Here is a 15486-nt window from a genome sequence, read left to right on the forward strand (position 1 = left end):
TATTCCAATTAGTTGTGACGTCAGCATTTCACTGGAGATTAAAGCCTATCCTAGCCATCGAAATTCCAGATCAAAGGATCGGTACGACGAAATTTACCTTAATGCCATGCCGGGCCCGAATACACTAGTAATTACTCAAGCAAGAGAAGAATTTACTTGAAATGTTTTGTGGTATTTAGTTTGAGAATGAACAGCTTATTCGAATTTCAAAGTCCGATCTGATCTAGCATAGATTGAATATGAGCCTCAAATTTCTTTGAGTAGAGTTAAAATGATTAACCATCAACTTGACTCGCTATTCACCTGATATCGAATTCTATACTAGTTTTTAAGATTAATGGTCGCGGGTCAGCGATTAGGATGTATTTATCACTTCAAAAAACATTGTTCTCAGTTGATCTAATCCACTATACGTAGGAAATCGAACCGTATGAGGTGTAATATCGATGTGTTGGTCGAGCATGTATCCAGAGCATCGTAGACAACAGCTGTATACCAGAAGGAGTGCAGCAACTGAGTACCCCGGTACGTTGCAATGCCACATGCATGTTGCTGTTGCCTGGTCTAGCCGAAACAACCAAAACGTACTCACTTGCATTGTTAAAACTCCCCTCACGCTAGGCCTATCTGTCAAATGTTATAAGTCGCATGTAGGCGACTGAAATCAAACGATAAAGGAGCTACATCAAGCTCGAACCACACCCAATTTACTGCAGCACGATGCGGATCGAAAAGGCCCTGTCTTGGTAATAAAGAAATCCGGCGACAATAGTGGTAAGTTCCATTTTTGCATCAGCTGAACAGAACGGTCGGCGCAGGATAAGTATGTAGGTGAAGCTGCCAAAACTGGGCGCGGGGAGTTGCCGGAATTACCACCCAATGAGCTCCTCCATTTCCTGGAGCGAGTCTCGCATTAGCGACATGGTCTGCCCGAGCGTTTCTGCAGAAGTTAGTAACTCGAAAGGGGAATAATCTCGAAAAAAGAACAACGAAAGAACTGATGGAACCGTGATCGATAGAACCGATCGCACCATAAAAAAAGGCGACCAAGTGAGTAGATAGCCAGAGAGGCCTGAGAAGAAATTGAAATGTCTCCCGAACTTCAGCATGTTGAAGGCACAATCAATGGAGCTCATGGGAGGAGGCCTCTGACCTGCCTGGGATTTGATGAATTGCATGAAGGCAGCAAAATTTCTGAATGTATTACTGCAGATCGGCGTAGCGAGCCCCGAAACCAGAGTCGCCCCTAAGCGTCATGCGGGTTGAAGAGCAAGATTCATGAATCAAACATATCCTGAACTTATATGAAAGCAAAAGCACACGCAAAGCCAGAAAATTCGACTTGGAAATAAGTGTGATGGATCAACTCGAAAAATTCGAGTGGGGCCAACGCTGTCATCCAGAAATCTGGGGAGACTCAGAAAATAAAAATGTCTAAACAAGAGATCCGAAGTAGACTTACCTAAGCGTGCACATGATTCGTTAAGGTGAACAGAATCCTTAAGATAACAGAACGATTGATTATATGACAGGAGGAAGGTCGTGAAATTTAATGTGCCCATCGTCACTCTGTCTCGACTCTTCCACAGCGCTGAGATTCCCTTCTTTTTAACAATGCAAGAGAACGCGTGACCAGCGCTTCTATAATTCACGCGTTGTACAGCCGGTAAAGCAGCATCATCCACAATAAGCTTTTCTATTTCTATTCTCGGAGCAAAGACGAACGATGCTGTGCTGCCGCAAGAATCCCACGCGCTACTTCTTGATAGAAAGGTAAAGGCATGCCTCCATTGGCAGATATGGCTTTTCTTCTGAGAGTCCTGTTTAAACAATACGGGAAAATGCGAGCTGAGATCGGCGGTGGTAAGATTATAAACAAGTCAGTAGAAGATCCACTTGCTTTTGATAGTTAAATGAGCGAGTATTCCACAAGAATAAAGCTTTATCTCAATGCAGCATGTGGGGTTCGATTAGGAAGACTTTTGGGAAAGTCCTTGAGAAGATATAAAGGGCCTTGGAGTTTTTCAAAATGCAAGTGTATTTGGTAAATCATATTTGTGAAAGTCTATTGTGAAATATTTTGAGCAAAATAGTATTTGGATAAATTAAATTTGTAAAAGACTTTTGTTATTAAAAAAAAAAAAAAAAGAGTTGGCCGGCCAAGGGCTTTGCCAATTGCTCGCCGTGAAAAGGGTTGTTGGCGAAAGGCAGGCGGTCCGGTGAGGGGTAGACGGCACGGCGAGGGCAACGTTCGACTGGGTCATCGTGCGGAGGACACGACACGACAAAGGGTCGTGGCGACTTTTTTGAATCTTGTGATATGGTCACGATTTGGGTCGCCGCGACCAGCTCCCAACCAAATCGAGCAGCACCAGCGCGTGACCCTCGCCGAAAGGTCGCGTGACCCACGGCACCATCGCACGACCCACCGCGCCATGGAGAATTCGCCGGCACCCATGATCTAGTCGCGATCTGGGTCATCGTGCAGAGCACGTCAGCAATCCCGATCGTGCATAGATCTGGGTCGCAACGACCAAATCGTGGGCGCCCGGTGACCTCCGCGGTGCGGCAGGTCGCGCAACCTTCCAACGAGGGCCGCCGCAACCCCAATTAGATCCGAGAGTCACCGCGTCGTCATGCCGTCGCACGACCCGCCACGAAGTCGCCAGCGCTCGCGATCTAGTCGCCGCGACCCGGATCGCACATGATCTGGGTTGTCAACGACCTCACGACGACCATCATCGGAGGTTGTGGGACCCCTAGTTGGACCACCTATCCTTCGCGCACCGCCTGCCCTTTGTTGCACCACTTACACTTCGCCGGCAACCGCACGTAGATGCTGGCCGTGTTCAGCAGAGAAAAGGGAAGAAGATGAAGATGATGAAAAGTTGTCGGGGTAAAACTGGAAAAACGAAAAATTAACGAGGACAATTTCAGAAAAAAAAAAATTATTAACCTCAAAACTAGCATGCCAGAAAAAGCCAAAGGCAGCCCCCCCTATCTGGGCTTTCAGCCTTGAGAAGGCTTGCCTTTGGCAAAGGCAAGTGAAAAAAAACTTGCCAAACACTAAATATTTTGCCCAAAGGCCTTTAGCCTCCCAAAGATCCTTGGAAAGCAGTTCCAAACCCAATTACGAAACATCATTAGTACTCAGTAAAACCAATCTAGTAGTCAGCAACATATGGAATGTCTAAATTATTTTCCAGCAATATCGTCTCTTTCTCATTCTCCTGGTGGTTTAATGCAAGCAGTACACAACTAACTGCCAAAGACGATCAATCTCACTTCCGAAACCGACAGACACCATACATTTGTGAACCGAGACTCGAGCTACAGAAGGCAGAAAAAAAACATGACGAGCAGTGCCCATGAGAGTCAAGACTATCTTTCTCCGAGTTATTGTGTTTCAAGCATTATCGACAGCAAATGCCAATCAGCAGTACTAAGCAATTCATCTCTTAATTCATGACGTAGCTATTTGAAAGTTAGTGTTTGCCCCATTGTTTAAATCAATCAATCAGTCGAATAATTCTGTTTTCACCATTTGAATTTCACTTCAGCACCAGGGAGACGGTTCATTCACTGCGAGAGGAAAATACTCAACTTTCTTTTACAATAACAAGCAACGTTTTCTTTGTTTTTAGAGAGGAAAACGTAAAGAGAAAAATATGCTTCCTGAAGTAACTCAATAGTATTCAAAGGGACAATCTTCCCACGCTTGTCTTCCCAAAAGTTGGTATTATAGCACTTACTCATATGAACCAAACATCACAGCATAAGGTAGAGAAGCCAGGACCATCCCACCAGGTACCTGCACCAATGAAATTCAAAATTTGGGCAGAGGATGGTGTAAAAAATAAGCAGATTTCGTGTATATTATAAACTTCCTCACACAACAAACGTTTTTAATCAGCATCATAACTGAAAAACGCATGAGGATAATCAATCAGTATCAGGTGGTAGCCGAGCAAGCGCTTATCACCAGTTTTATGTTTAACTGCTTCAGGCATTATGATGTTCGTGCGGTATAAGTTAGAAAGACTAAGAGGAGGGTGTGGATGGCAAACAAGATAACGGACAAAGAATATATGCATTTCATTGGGAAAGGAAAGCACATAGACCCAACATCTTCAAATTATGTAGATTCACTCCCTCTCTTTTAAAAGGAAGAACAGCAAATTTGATTAAAACATGACAGATCAAACTGTGATATCAGTACCTCCTACACATCGTGAATGCAGACATGAGCACTTGTCCCTCACCAATACACTCTCATCAGCTTGTTGGAAATGATTGAACCAAAAGCTAAGTTAAGAGTCATTCGAGAGAGTACCGTGTACAAGACAACATTCTTTCCAGAAGCTCAGTTTATACTACATTCTGTAAAATGGTGGATGACTGTAGTTGTGTTCATTTCTCTTTGCCCCAGTCATGAAGTCCCGGCAAACAAACACGACCATCAGACTTCCCCTTACTTTCTCACCTCTCATGTTCTCAAAGAATCCATCTTTTATCCAATTTCTATATCAATAAAAGATTCCTTGCAATGGAGTCAACGACACCAGTGTCCATATGTGTTCCAAAATCTGTGCTTCTCGCTATCAAAGCTGCCTTTTTATCTTCAACTTAACCAGGCCTTGCCCTCTTTCCACTGAGCGAAGTAATTTACCACACGATTTCCTATGAGATCTTAGTTTCTAGACTCGACACTATGGAAGGCTGCTTAGAATGACCTGTGCCCCGACACAGTAATCTCAGTATTTGGTCAATGAATTTGTCCATTCATCCGTAACATAATCAATCTTTCGAGTGTTTTCTGTTTTCCTAGCTAAACTGCAAGTTTATCATACTCATTTCGAATTTAAGGCAAACGGGTCGGCATCAATTCAGCAAGTTCATTCATATACCGATTTCCAGATGTTGCTTTCGCATCAGAACAGCAGCGACGTTTTAAAATGCACAGCATCTACCTCCACTTTAGCGAGCAACTAGAAGCTCAAAGCTCGATGTCTGGTTCATTTTTTCGTCCCAGAGACAGAAGAGAGAGCGTTTGCAAAATGTGGCTAAAGTGTTAGATGAAAAGCTTAAGCTTCACACTTAGTCTGGTCTTTTTGCCCATTAATAAAAGGGTGAAAGCAGATAGGGTCCGGTAAGATCTGAACTCAGGACTCTTCTCTGATACCATGTGAAATTTTGTAAAACTATCGTCAACTGTTCTTGTTCTAAAATCTTAAGTTGTTAGATGAAAATATTATTTAATATTTAATTACTCTAACAAAAAGCATATGTATCTTTCGCTTCACTAGTGAAACAGACAAGAGTTGCACCATTTTAAAGGGAAAAAGACAGGATCAAGATGGACATTGTTTTCCAAAAGAAAAGGAAAGTAAGAAGGAAAAACCAGAAAAGAAAGGCCGACCTTGTCGAGGCTGATCTTTGTGGATGGTGATAAGGCCTCTCGTAGAGGAGGCTCCTGAAGCACTCGAGCTGTTCCTCCATTAGCAAATGGCTTGACCGCGTGCCACCACGAAGAGGTACCGCTACGTCCATTGCTAACAGGGTGAGACTGAGAGTCCTCCATTGCAGAAAACCCCTTGGCCTCTCCCTCTCTCTCTCTCTCTCTGTCGTGTTGTCGTGGTACTACTCTCTCCTTCCGTGAAACGGGTCTTGCTTTAAATTTGATTCTGGTTTCTCTCCTGCTCTCCCTCGTGCAATCGCCATTGCTTTCTCCCCCCCGAAAGAGGAGCTGAATTCTGCGACTTTCTCGACAACTTTTCACGTCGTACTAGTTTTGTGAACAGAGAGACCACGCGCCACTGCATCACGCATCACGTAGCGACAAGAAGATTTTACTTTCCGCAGCAAATCACAGGTTCATTTTGTTGTCATATCGAGTTCACTATAAACTAAAAATGAACTTTTTCTTTTCCTTTTAGATCTCTATTTTGGGTAAAGTATCTTGTATAATAATATGTATTTGTCCGTAATAATGTTATTTATTTTGTATTATACTATATTAATCAAAACTAAAGTGAGCTTGTTCATAATAAACTCACTTGACTAAAATCAAATGACCTATCTATAGGCAATTCTTGGATTGCCTAAAGAATAAACCCACTTGACTAAAATCAATCACGTATTAAGAATCCGTGATACACTCAAAGATTTTGCTAAAAGCATGGTATTTCCTATAACTTTTATATATCATTTATAATTTACATCTATACAACATTTCCTCGTAAAATAATTTTTAAGAAATCATCGGTGCATTTGTATATGAGCCCATCCAATCAAACAGTGACTGCTATTTACAGGAGAGGATGCAGATATGGGCATGCCTCTCTTATGCCTCGATCGTTACACTGTACAAGCAAGGACCGGACGGATTGATCTCGAAACTTGCCATTCCGAACCAGGTGGCGCATTCGGGTCATAGGACAAAAGTACGATAACCGGCGAGTTCCTTAACCGAGAACAACAAGAGCTTCCCGTCCGAGGTCCCAAGCCGGAACGAGGCTTCCGAGCTCTGACAAGGCGGGAGCGTTACCGTGCTCCACGAGTTATTTCCCTGGTCGAAAACAGACAACTTCTTCTGGCTTCTCCACTCCATGCAGAAGAGCCTCGTCCCGAGCACGGCGTGCGCGGTCACCATGACACCCGTTCTTGAGCTCGCACCACGCGCTTCTCAGGGTCGTAGACGCAGACCGACCTCGCGCTTCCGATGGTGAAGCTCGACCGCCCTCCCATCACGTAGAGCTTGCCCTCGAAGCCGCAGGCGAAGCATCCCCACCTCGGGAGCCTGAGGCTCTCTATCGGAATCCACTTGCCCGTGTTGGGATCGTATGCCTCGGCGCTACTGATGATGTCGCCTCCGGCTCCGTACCCACCAACGGCGTAGACCATTCCATTAACTTCGGCGCAGGCGAAGTTCCGACGAGCCTCGTTCATATTCCTTAATTTGCTCCAACTGCATAGACAAGTGACTCATTTCAGTTTGGCAAACCGAGCTAGATACATCGTTACAGGAAAATTAGAGGTCATCTGTTCAGTTGGGGAATTTCTACCTGCGGTACTATTTTTAGTCATTTATCTAATCAATCCTCTCCAACGCAAAATCCTAACAAATACAGTCAGAGGGACACCAGGTGCGACATGAATTAAATTGCCTGCGCGACACGACACCCACGAATATTCAACTGGTGGGAGCATAGAAAGACAGATTGACAAAAGGTTAATCCATTCACCATCGACAACCCATAGTGGGTATCCTTTTAGGTAATATTTTCACCTACGTCACGCTCGGTGTCCTCCAACGTTCATCTTAGCTGGATTTAACCGGATTTTACATCGAATGGACTTTATCACAGAAGTACTCACTTAGAAAAGTAGTGAAAATATATGGACAAAAAATAGAATTTTAACTTTTCAATTTGATTTGAATTCGCCATGCATCAAAATATAACAACAATTTAACCCCGAGATTTTTGCAAGCGAAATGACTAAAAATCTAATGAGGAGTCAAACCGTGTGCTATAGCTATTTGCATATTTCTCATGCAGAGAGCTACTTGTTTGAAACAGGAAACGTACTCTGCAAATACCTGACAGCTTTATGAGGACTTGAAGCATAAATCCATGATTACCAATCAAATTAGATGTATAGTTTACACCAGAGAATTTGATCATCACTAAAATGATCTCTTTTATTGTTTCGAAGGCCTCGTGCAATGACCAACTTTATGAGAAATTTGGAGAAATTTTATTAAGTGTAACAACGTACCTGTTCAAACAAGAGTCATATTGGTAAACTTCTGCAGAGACGACGCGGGATCCACCCGCCACTGAATAGCCACCGGCAATCAAAAACTTTCCATTGACAACTGCCACCCCAAAACAGGCCTTCGACAGACCAGGCATCGGGGGAAGGCGCCGTTGCTTGTTTCCTAAGCTATCGATGGCCTCCCAGTGGCTTTCCTTTGTCCTGGCATCCGTGGATAGGACAAAAACCCATTCTTCAAGAGTACCTCCTAATTTTCGCTCCAGCAGGAATTCCTTGCTTCCAAGAAATGACCTCCACTTCTTGCAGACCAAGCCCACCGATGGGAGCTCGCGACGAGGAACGAATGCGAGACAACTTTTCGCCACATCATCAGGCAAACCAGGTATGATTGGGCCGTCGAATTCATTGAGAGGCTCAGAAGACGAAGTTAGGACCAGTTCTTGAAAAGGGTTCTTTTGCTTGGCCGGACCAAAGTGGAGAACACATCGCTGAATCTAAGTAAATCTCGACCTTTTCACACACGAAGTTCAGTACTTGTCAGAACTTGCGAAGTTTCTTAATTTGGTCGAAAACACCTGCATCAGAAAATGAAATATGCAACAACATTACACATCAGAAGGTCGTGACAATGTACATCGGACATTCCCGGACAACATAATTCGCAGACACAACTTTGACCGTGCCGATGCAGGGTTTCATAGATTCATCTGGAATGACCATGTAAATGGAAGTCATGATAAGCCAAACCTTATCTGAACTTGTCAAACCAGCTCTAACCATTATTTATACAAAACCAAAAAAGGGGCAACAAGTATTTTATTCTAACCGGTATATCAATTATTTGGCATAAAATAACTGATTGAAAAGCCATGTCCTAATCGTCCCTGACAAAGAACACTCGGATCTCATCCATCTGGCCTTATTACTCCTAGAACAGGACACACAGAGAGAGACCGAGATAGAGAGAGGACCCATGAAGCTGCATAGATGCTAGATGCCGAAAACAATATCCTTCAGAGACACTCAGATTCAAGGAAAAGATGTCCACGACAAGCATGGATATAGCAGCTTTTCTTCAAGAAGAGCAGAGAGATACGGAGAAGCGGAATGAAATGAAGAAGCCACCTTAAACTTGCCAAGGTTGGTGTATATCGATAGATATAGAGGGGTGATGAGAGCCGAGAGAGAGACCCGTGAAGCTGCGTAGATTACAGATGCCAAAAACATCCATCAAACACACTCAGAATCAAAGAAAATATGTCCGCAACAAGCATGGATATTGCAGCTTTTCTTGAGCAAGAGGGGGAGAGAGAGAGAGACGGAAAAGCGGAATCAAATGAAAAGAACTCACCTTGAACTTGCCGGCGTGGTGCAAATAAAACAGATAAGGAAAGGCGACGAGTGGGTTGAACCTGGTTTTCCGAGAGATCGAAAGAAAACGAAAGCGAGGAGGATTTATATAGGGAGGCGAAAAAAATATACGTAAAGTCCGGAGAGGATAAAGGTCGACAGTGAAGAACCACGTCAGCGAGGAAAAGTCTCCTCTCCCCGTAAACTTCATTGGAAAGAGCTGGCACTCCTTGCCCGAAGGAACGGGCAATTGCTGCATCTTTTTTCGAAGACGACTGCCTGAAAAAAGTCTCTCTCTCTCTCTCTCTCTCTCTATTTATATACATACACCGTGTGTTTTCCTTTCCATTTTTTTCAATAGAGAAAGATATTTGAAAGTATCCACATTTTGCGTCTTTATCAGGAAAGTTTGCTTATCAACCCGGCAAGTTGAAGTACATCGTATCATAATATTTTTCTTTTTATGGTCAAGTTACCGTTATATTATTATTACTATTGTCAACACCATAGCCATTGTCAATAAGCCGGTGCATCGATTCGGATGTCATCAGCTTCCATTGATGCAACGTGAGAACAAATCAGTGCGTGTACCGTACCTCAATTGAAAATCGTCGTAATATTACGGCAATATTGAAGCTCTCTAAGTTTGGTGCAGATGTTTATTCTCATTTTGTCATTTGACCACTCAACAAATCTACCGTACTTCAATCGAAAATCGTCGTATGTATTACAGCGATATTCAAGCTCTCTACGTTTGGTGCAAATGTTTTATCTTCGTTATGTCATCTGACCACTCGTTTCTCTGCCAGGATTTGCTAATCCCGTTGAATTGGCCAAATTCTGTTGACCACAAAGCAAAAATCAATAGTTTTTTCCTATTTTGGGGGAGAGATGCACTCGGTCAACAAAACGACCAAATCAGAAAAAGCCTGTTGCCAAGCCATTGGGCGGTTGCCCTCTGTTATCTTGAGGACAATTAACAATTAGTTGATCCAGTTGATGAGCACCCAAGAAAGTTTTAAATGTATGGACCCGACGTTCTTATCTCCCGTACAGTTATCTGTATCGGATAATCCTTCATGCGATGAGGCTGGGCAAGTAGGAGAGAAGTAGAGCTTTCTTTAAGCTGACTTTTCAAGAAATTGCTGAAATGTTTTCAAAAATAAACTGATCATTCAACAATAGAAGCCAGGCTTATCTCTATGCAGAACTTGATTATATTAAATAGCATTTCAGACACTGTGACCGACCATAAGAATTTTTATGGCGAATCTATAGGCAGTTGAACATTAAGAGAGAGATCATCACAAGAGGAAAATGCATGAAGACCGTTCTGCATACGACTTCAGGATACATAAAGAATTGCAGAGGAAATTTATGGTGCTTTATGATGATTCCAGGATCACAAAGTATTGGTGAAATATAGGCATCGCGCAGCACCTCAGATGAACCTCAAAACCAATAACGATCAAATTTAAAGAGCCACACAGTAAGAAAATATGAGACATAAGATCGAGGAGATTTGAGGATGTTTTCATCTGGCGACTTCATACCTGTTTAGAGCCTCTTCAAAACCGAACTCAGCATCACTAAACGTATATTGAGGAGTATAATAAGCAATTATGCCACCTGACAACCAGCGTTTCTTAAGGTACATCAACGACAAACCATAGGTAGACAAAACATATTGCATGATGAATTGCAGGCATCTTTAGAATTTAGAAAATATGACACTAACATCTCCAGTACAAGTAACCTCAAGGATCAAAAGAAAAGCCCCTTACCTCATTCTGTATAAATGAGCATTTTCCTGGATACAACACAATAGTAAATTGACAAGATCTCATGATTTTAGGGATCAAATGACCATCCTTCAACAATAGCTTTACAGCAACATGTCAAAGCACTCCTCAGGCCAAGAAGATGACTCGGTTAAAATCAGATGAAGATGACCATTATTCCCAAAACAGCCATCCTTTGGTTTATAGAATATCAAATTGCGATAAACACAGACATCAGTTTTCAAAATGTCCTGCTGTAAAAGTGCAAATCATGCAATGACAAAAAGTAAAATCCGATATTTTACCTTTTCTCAATTTCAACTCCCAATTCTAGGTAACATGTCCACAATCATCGCTAGAATATTGTTCTTATGTAGAAGCATTAAGATCCACAGCACCATTACTATTGGCTAAAGATATGATAAAACTGGACAAAATTTCCACTAAATGGCTGCTTTAAGCAAAGCTGAAGGTAGAATAAGTTCTATAACTTGTCTGGACAGCAACTTGGCCTTAACCTACTAAGTGAAGTCAGCTACAAGGATCCTTTATGCCACTGCAATCTACCCTATGAAATGCGTCCCTCTTGACATTAAAAGATAAAATTATGACAGTAAACTGAAGTTAAAAACCCAAAATATCAAGATGTTAGTCGACCCATCGCTATGTACTCTCCATAAACAAGATAAAACTGGAATCAGTCAAAGATCAAGCATCCTGAAACCAATCTGACTATTTAGCATGCCCAGACAGACAATTCTGAATTCCACGGTCAATGCATGAATACTACATATTTACTGCATAAAATCAACAGGAAAGCAACTCTTTGAAACAACCAAGGAACAGAGCATCTTATGAAGCAGTAAAATTGGCAATAGCAGCAGCAAGCAAGCAAAAGAAAATGTTGAGTCCAAAAATTTATATTCAGATATTGTCTAAATTCTCGACAATCCCGGCCATCTATCCTCGGAAAATCCATTCATCCAACGCTCAAAAGAACAATCACTAGGCTGTAGACTTTGAGGAAACTCCTAGAACAAGCCTACTTCTTAGAAAGATTTCTTCTTTGAACTCGAGGAGGGCTGTTGAGGCTGCAGTTTGGGGTGCTTCTCAGCTTCGATCAGGTCCAACCACTTGAGCGGATGGCGATTGAAGAAGGACCAGTTCGGGACGGTGACCAACGTGGTCAAGACTGCACGCCGCCCGCGTATATCAAGATCATCGTCTGGAAAGACCCGATGGTGTAACCAGTCACCAAACGCCACCACAGCAAACGCCACGGAGCAGTATCTGCATCAGCTGCTCCGCGGCCTGCCCTTGCCAATCCATCTCTGACATCACGAGAAACCGACGCGAATTAGAGTAAATAAGCGACTCCAAAACCCTAATCACACGGTCAATCGCCACGCTCCCAACCTAACCATCGCGATCGAGGGCACTGATCTCGAAAGCCAGGTCCCACGTCGAGTTCAAGCGATCGAACTTCACTGAAAGAACCAAGAGCCCGATCTACCACACGATGTCCAATTCCAACGCTTTCCAGGCGAAATTACAGCAACAAGAAGCGAATTTCTCGATCCCAATCGGATTCAAATCATCAAGGCGGCACTAAGAATCAGGAACGAAATCGAACAGAGATCGAGCGGAACTGGAACGAAAACCCTAAAACCTGGAATTCTTGAAACGGAAGAAGGATGGAACGGAGACACTTACTGGTGCGACGCGAGCTGACCGGATGCGAGACGGCGCTGAGGACGCTCTTGTCTGAAAATGGAGGTAACAAGGAAACGGACGCTGCAGAAGTCTCTGTTATATCGCGATTCACCGCGGAAGTCAATGTATCTATCGAACGCAAGAATATGATAAAGCATTAAAATAAAATTAAATCGAGTATCTTGAGCACTTATTAATCTTAGAGAAGAATCTCTGATTTACCAAACTTTAATGCATGACAGGAAAAAAAGGAAGATGTAGCGCTTTAAATATTGAGGATAATTACATAAATAGTTGTTGAATTTTGGGTCAAGAACGTGTTGTTTTTTTAATGTATTCTATCGATCTCTAAAATATATTTAATTGTAATCTAGGTCTAAACAATATGAAAATGTTCAGTATTATTCTAAACTTGAATTAATAAGGATGATATTGAATATTTTCATGTAGTTTAATGGTAAAACGAATATGTTGAATAATTTAAAGAGTCGGAATAATAATTGCATATTAAATTTAAGTTTAGGATAATATTAAATAAATTAAAATTTCAGAATTCACATTGCATATTTGGCCAAAGTTAAAATGACCATTTATCTCATTTCCCATAAAAATTACAATGCTTTTTCTAAGTCAACAAAATCGAATAAATAAAAAGATTGGCTAATTCATTATATTTATAATTAGTTGAAACCCAAGCTCTAGAAAAATTTTACCAGAGTTCGCGGAGTCGTCTAACTTCACAAATGTGACCATCCCGTGGCAGCATGGATTTGCCACGTGATAGATATTGTTTGATCAATCACCGGGGAATTGCACCGGAGACATATATAAAAAGAAAATATCAATCAAAGCTAGATATTCAGATGCACTTTCTAAAATATAATTGTGTATTTTTGAATCAGGGAGTTGTGACTTCATAGCATATAGACTACATTCATTTATCTAAACATTAAAAAATTTAAAGTCCATAAATCACATTTTAATTATAACAAAAAAAAAATTTCAAAGACTATAAAGGAGTTCCGTCATCTACAAGGATGAAAATACACCCTCTTCGCCCTACAGCTACCTATGCAGAAGACCGAATCTAAACAGAGCATTGCAGGGAATCGTGGATGAGATGATCGGTTTTCCATCATCGTCGTCAATCTAGTGGACATTTCCGGGAATCCTACCTCAGAGTGGCCAATCAAAGTTTGTATACATAATTCCTTTTAGAATGATACTAAAAAATCGATCTCTTTTTTTCAATTACAACTTAGAGTACGGTGCTTAAGTCAGTGAAGAGAAAAGATGGAGAAATTAAAATTTAATACACTATCCTCAATACTGCAGATAAAAGTCAAGGACATAGCAACTGACGGAAAAAATCACATTGTTCAAAAATCCAGAGTACATTCTATGGGAAAACTGAAGCAACTCTCCAAAAAAGGCCTGAGAAAAACATGAGTCTGTTGGGTGTGTCCTGGTTCATTTGGCGTTAGCCTCATGCAGAACTCCTCATAGCCTGTGACCTCTTGGACTTGCTGGTGGCCAACTGAGTCTCCGGCTGAAAAATCAAATGACTCCACACATCAGCTATATAGAAGATAAGTTGGGTAATTAAAAAAATCATCACAGTCCATTCAAAAAAAAAAAAAAAAAAATCATCACAGAATTCAACCACTTTGTATGTAAATAAAGGAGACCCACCTCCTTCTTCACAGGTTCTTCCTTCTCAGACAAAATCAACTCAATATGGCAGGAGATGACATATAAGCTGTTTCGGAGAAAAAGAAAGCAATCAATTTCCATTGCTCCAGAGAAAAGGACAAGGAACTTTGAAGAACTGACAAGCAACAGTGGACTTACGATTGATTCTTCCGTGAGCACGGTAGTGCAGCGTCTTTGCTTCTGAGCCTGGTTTTACCTGAGCGTGAGAGGCGAAGAGTGCGTCCACATCAATCCCTTGACCTGATGACCAATTGCATGTATGTTAGTTATGAATAGCAGGAGGCACCACTTTCACCAGCATGTAGCAATAGAGATTATAAGTACCTCAGCATTACTCTCAGCATTCTTCAACAAATCCAGTATGAATCGAGCTGACTTTACGGACCGCGTCTTGACCATTTGAATGCCTGTTCTTGGCCTGAGCAGTTCGACCAACACCACGACAGAACCGCCTGAAGGGTATGGCTTGCTTATCTTGTGACACATCTTCCAAGTACCTCTTGGCCTTAACCAAGGCAACTTCCTAATGGCAAAAGCTGTTTCTCTGGTATTCTGCAGGAGAGATAAAAAAAAATCTTCTAAGTCATGGCTTCACTAACAAGCAGAAAAATTACAATAGACTGGATGAAGAAGATTTAAATTACAGACAGAGAGGCAAGAGAAATTTAAGGCTATGTGTACTAATTGTTCCATCATTTACTGAACCATCAGTCATTACATTGTACAGAGGTTCACCCAATAATGATGAAATTGATTTTCCTGAAGTATACGAGAGCTTCATCCACAAAAAAGGCAATGAGGCCCTGCTTTTTCTTCCAGGGTTCTTGGTAATTAGAGAATGAAACTAATCAATACCATGAACTTATGTTGTTGCAACGGCAACTGCCATCTTAAGATAAATCATAATTCACCAGTTTCAGATTTTCCGAATATGTCCCGATAATTTACACTGAACAATTGGAGCATATAATATAGGACTTCAGAAAGCAAATGAAATTAGGGGACCTCGTGTATATGTCAAAATTAACCGAACAGAAGAATGTGAAATAGCTGTTCAACAATAGAGGCATCAAGATACACATTATTTTCAAACAAATATCCAAGAAGCTCATGGACTGTAAATATAAAAACGGAACCCATCCAGACTCCC

General features: G+C 41.7%; 1 protein-coding gene, 1 non-coding gene and 3 pseudogenes across 2 annotated transcripts; all 5 read right to left on the reverse strand.

Annotated features, from left to right (window-relative positions):
• Positions 1–616: 616 nt before the first annotated feature.
• On the reverse strand, positions 617–1717 carry LOC104433661. The gene is made up of 3 exons (XM_010046489.3): positions 1463–1717; positions 1032–1246; positions 617–926 (listed from the first exon to the last, which is right to left on the reverse strand). The coding sequence occupies exons 1-3, from the start codon at positions 1560–1562 to the stop codon at positions 870–872; spliced, it is 372 nt and encodes a 123-aa protein (XP_010044791.3). The 5' UTR covers positions 1563–1717; the 3' UTR covers positions 617–869.
• Positions 1718–6171: 4454 nt separating this feature from the next.
• Positions 6172–10786, reverse strand: LOC120290795 (annotated as a pseudogene).
• A 1017-nt stretch (positions 10787–11803) lies between these two features.
• LOC120290346 lies at positions 11804–12680 on the reverse strand (annotated as a pseudogene).
• A 1245-nt stretch (positions 12681–13925) lies between these two features.
• Positions 13926–15117, reverse strand: LOC120290796 (annotated as a pseudogene).
• LOC120290990 lies at positions 15019–15149 on the reverse strand. The gene has a single exon (XR_005548799.1). It is a non-coding gene; the product is annotated as a small nucleolar RNA snoR74 (small nucleolar RNA).
• Positions 15150–15486: the final 337 nt, after the last annotated feature.

This window comes from Eucalyptus grandis, chromosome 2, assembly GCF_016545825.1.
Source record: "Eucalyptus grandis isolate ANBG69807.140 chromosome 2, ASM1654582v1, whole genome shotgun sequence".
NCBI lineage: Eukaryota > Viridiplantae > Streptophyta > Magnoliopsida > Myrtales > Myrtaceae > Eucalyptus > Eucalyptus grandis.

What these genes read in the sequence shown, in the direction of transcription:
- LOC104433661 (XM_010046489.3), bottom strand. Translation starts at nt 1,562, where the DNA reads ATGGGCACATTAAATTTCACGACCTTCCTCCTGTCATATAATCAATCG. An exon ending in CGAATCATGTGCACGCTTAG is followed by an intron (nt 1,247 to 1,462) that starts GTAAGTCTACTT and finishes CATGACGCTTAG; the next exon opens with GGGCGACTCTGGTTTCGGGG. An exon ending in CTTGGTCGCCTTTTTTTATG is followed by an intron (nt 927 to 1,031) that starts GTGCGATCGGTT and finishes ACGCTCGGGCAG; the next exon opens with ACCATGTCGCTAATGCGAGA.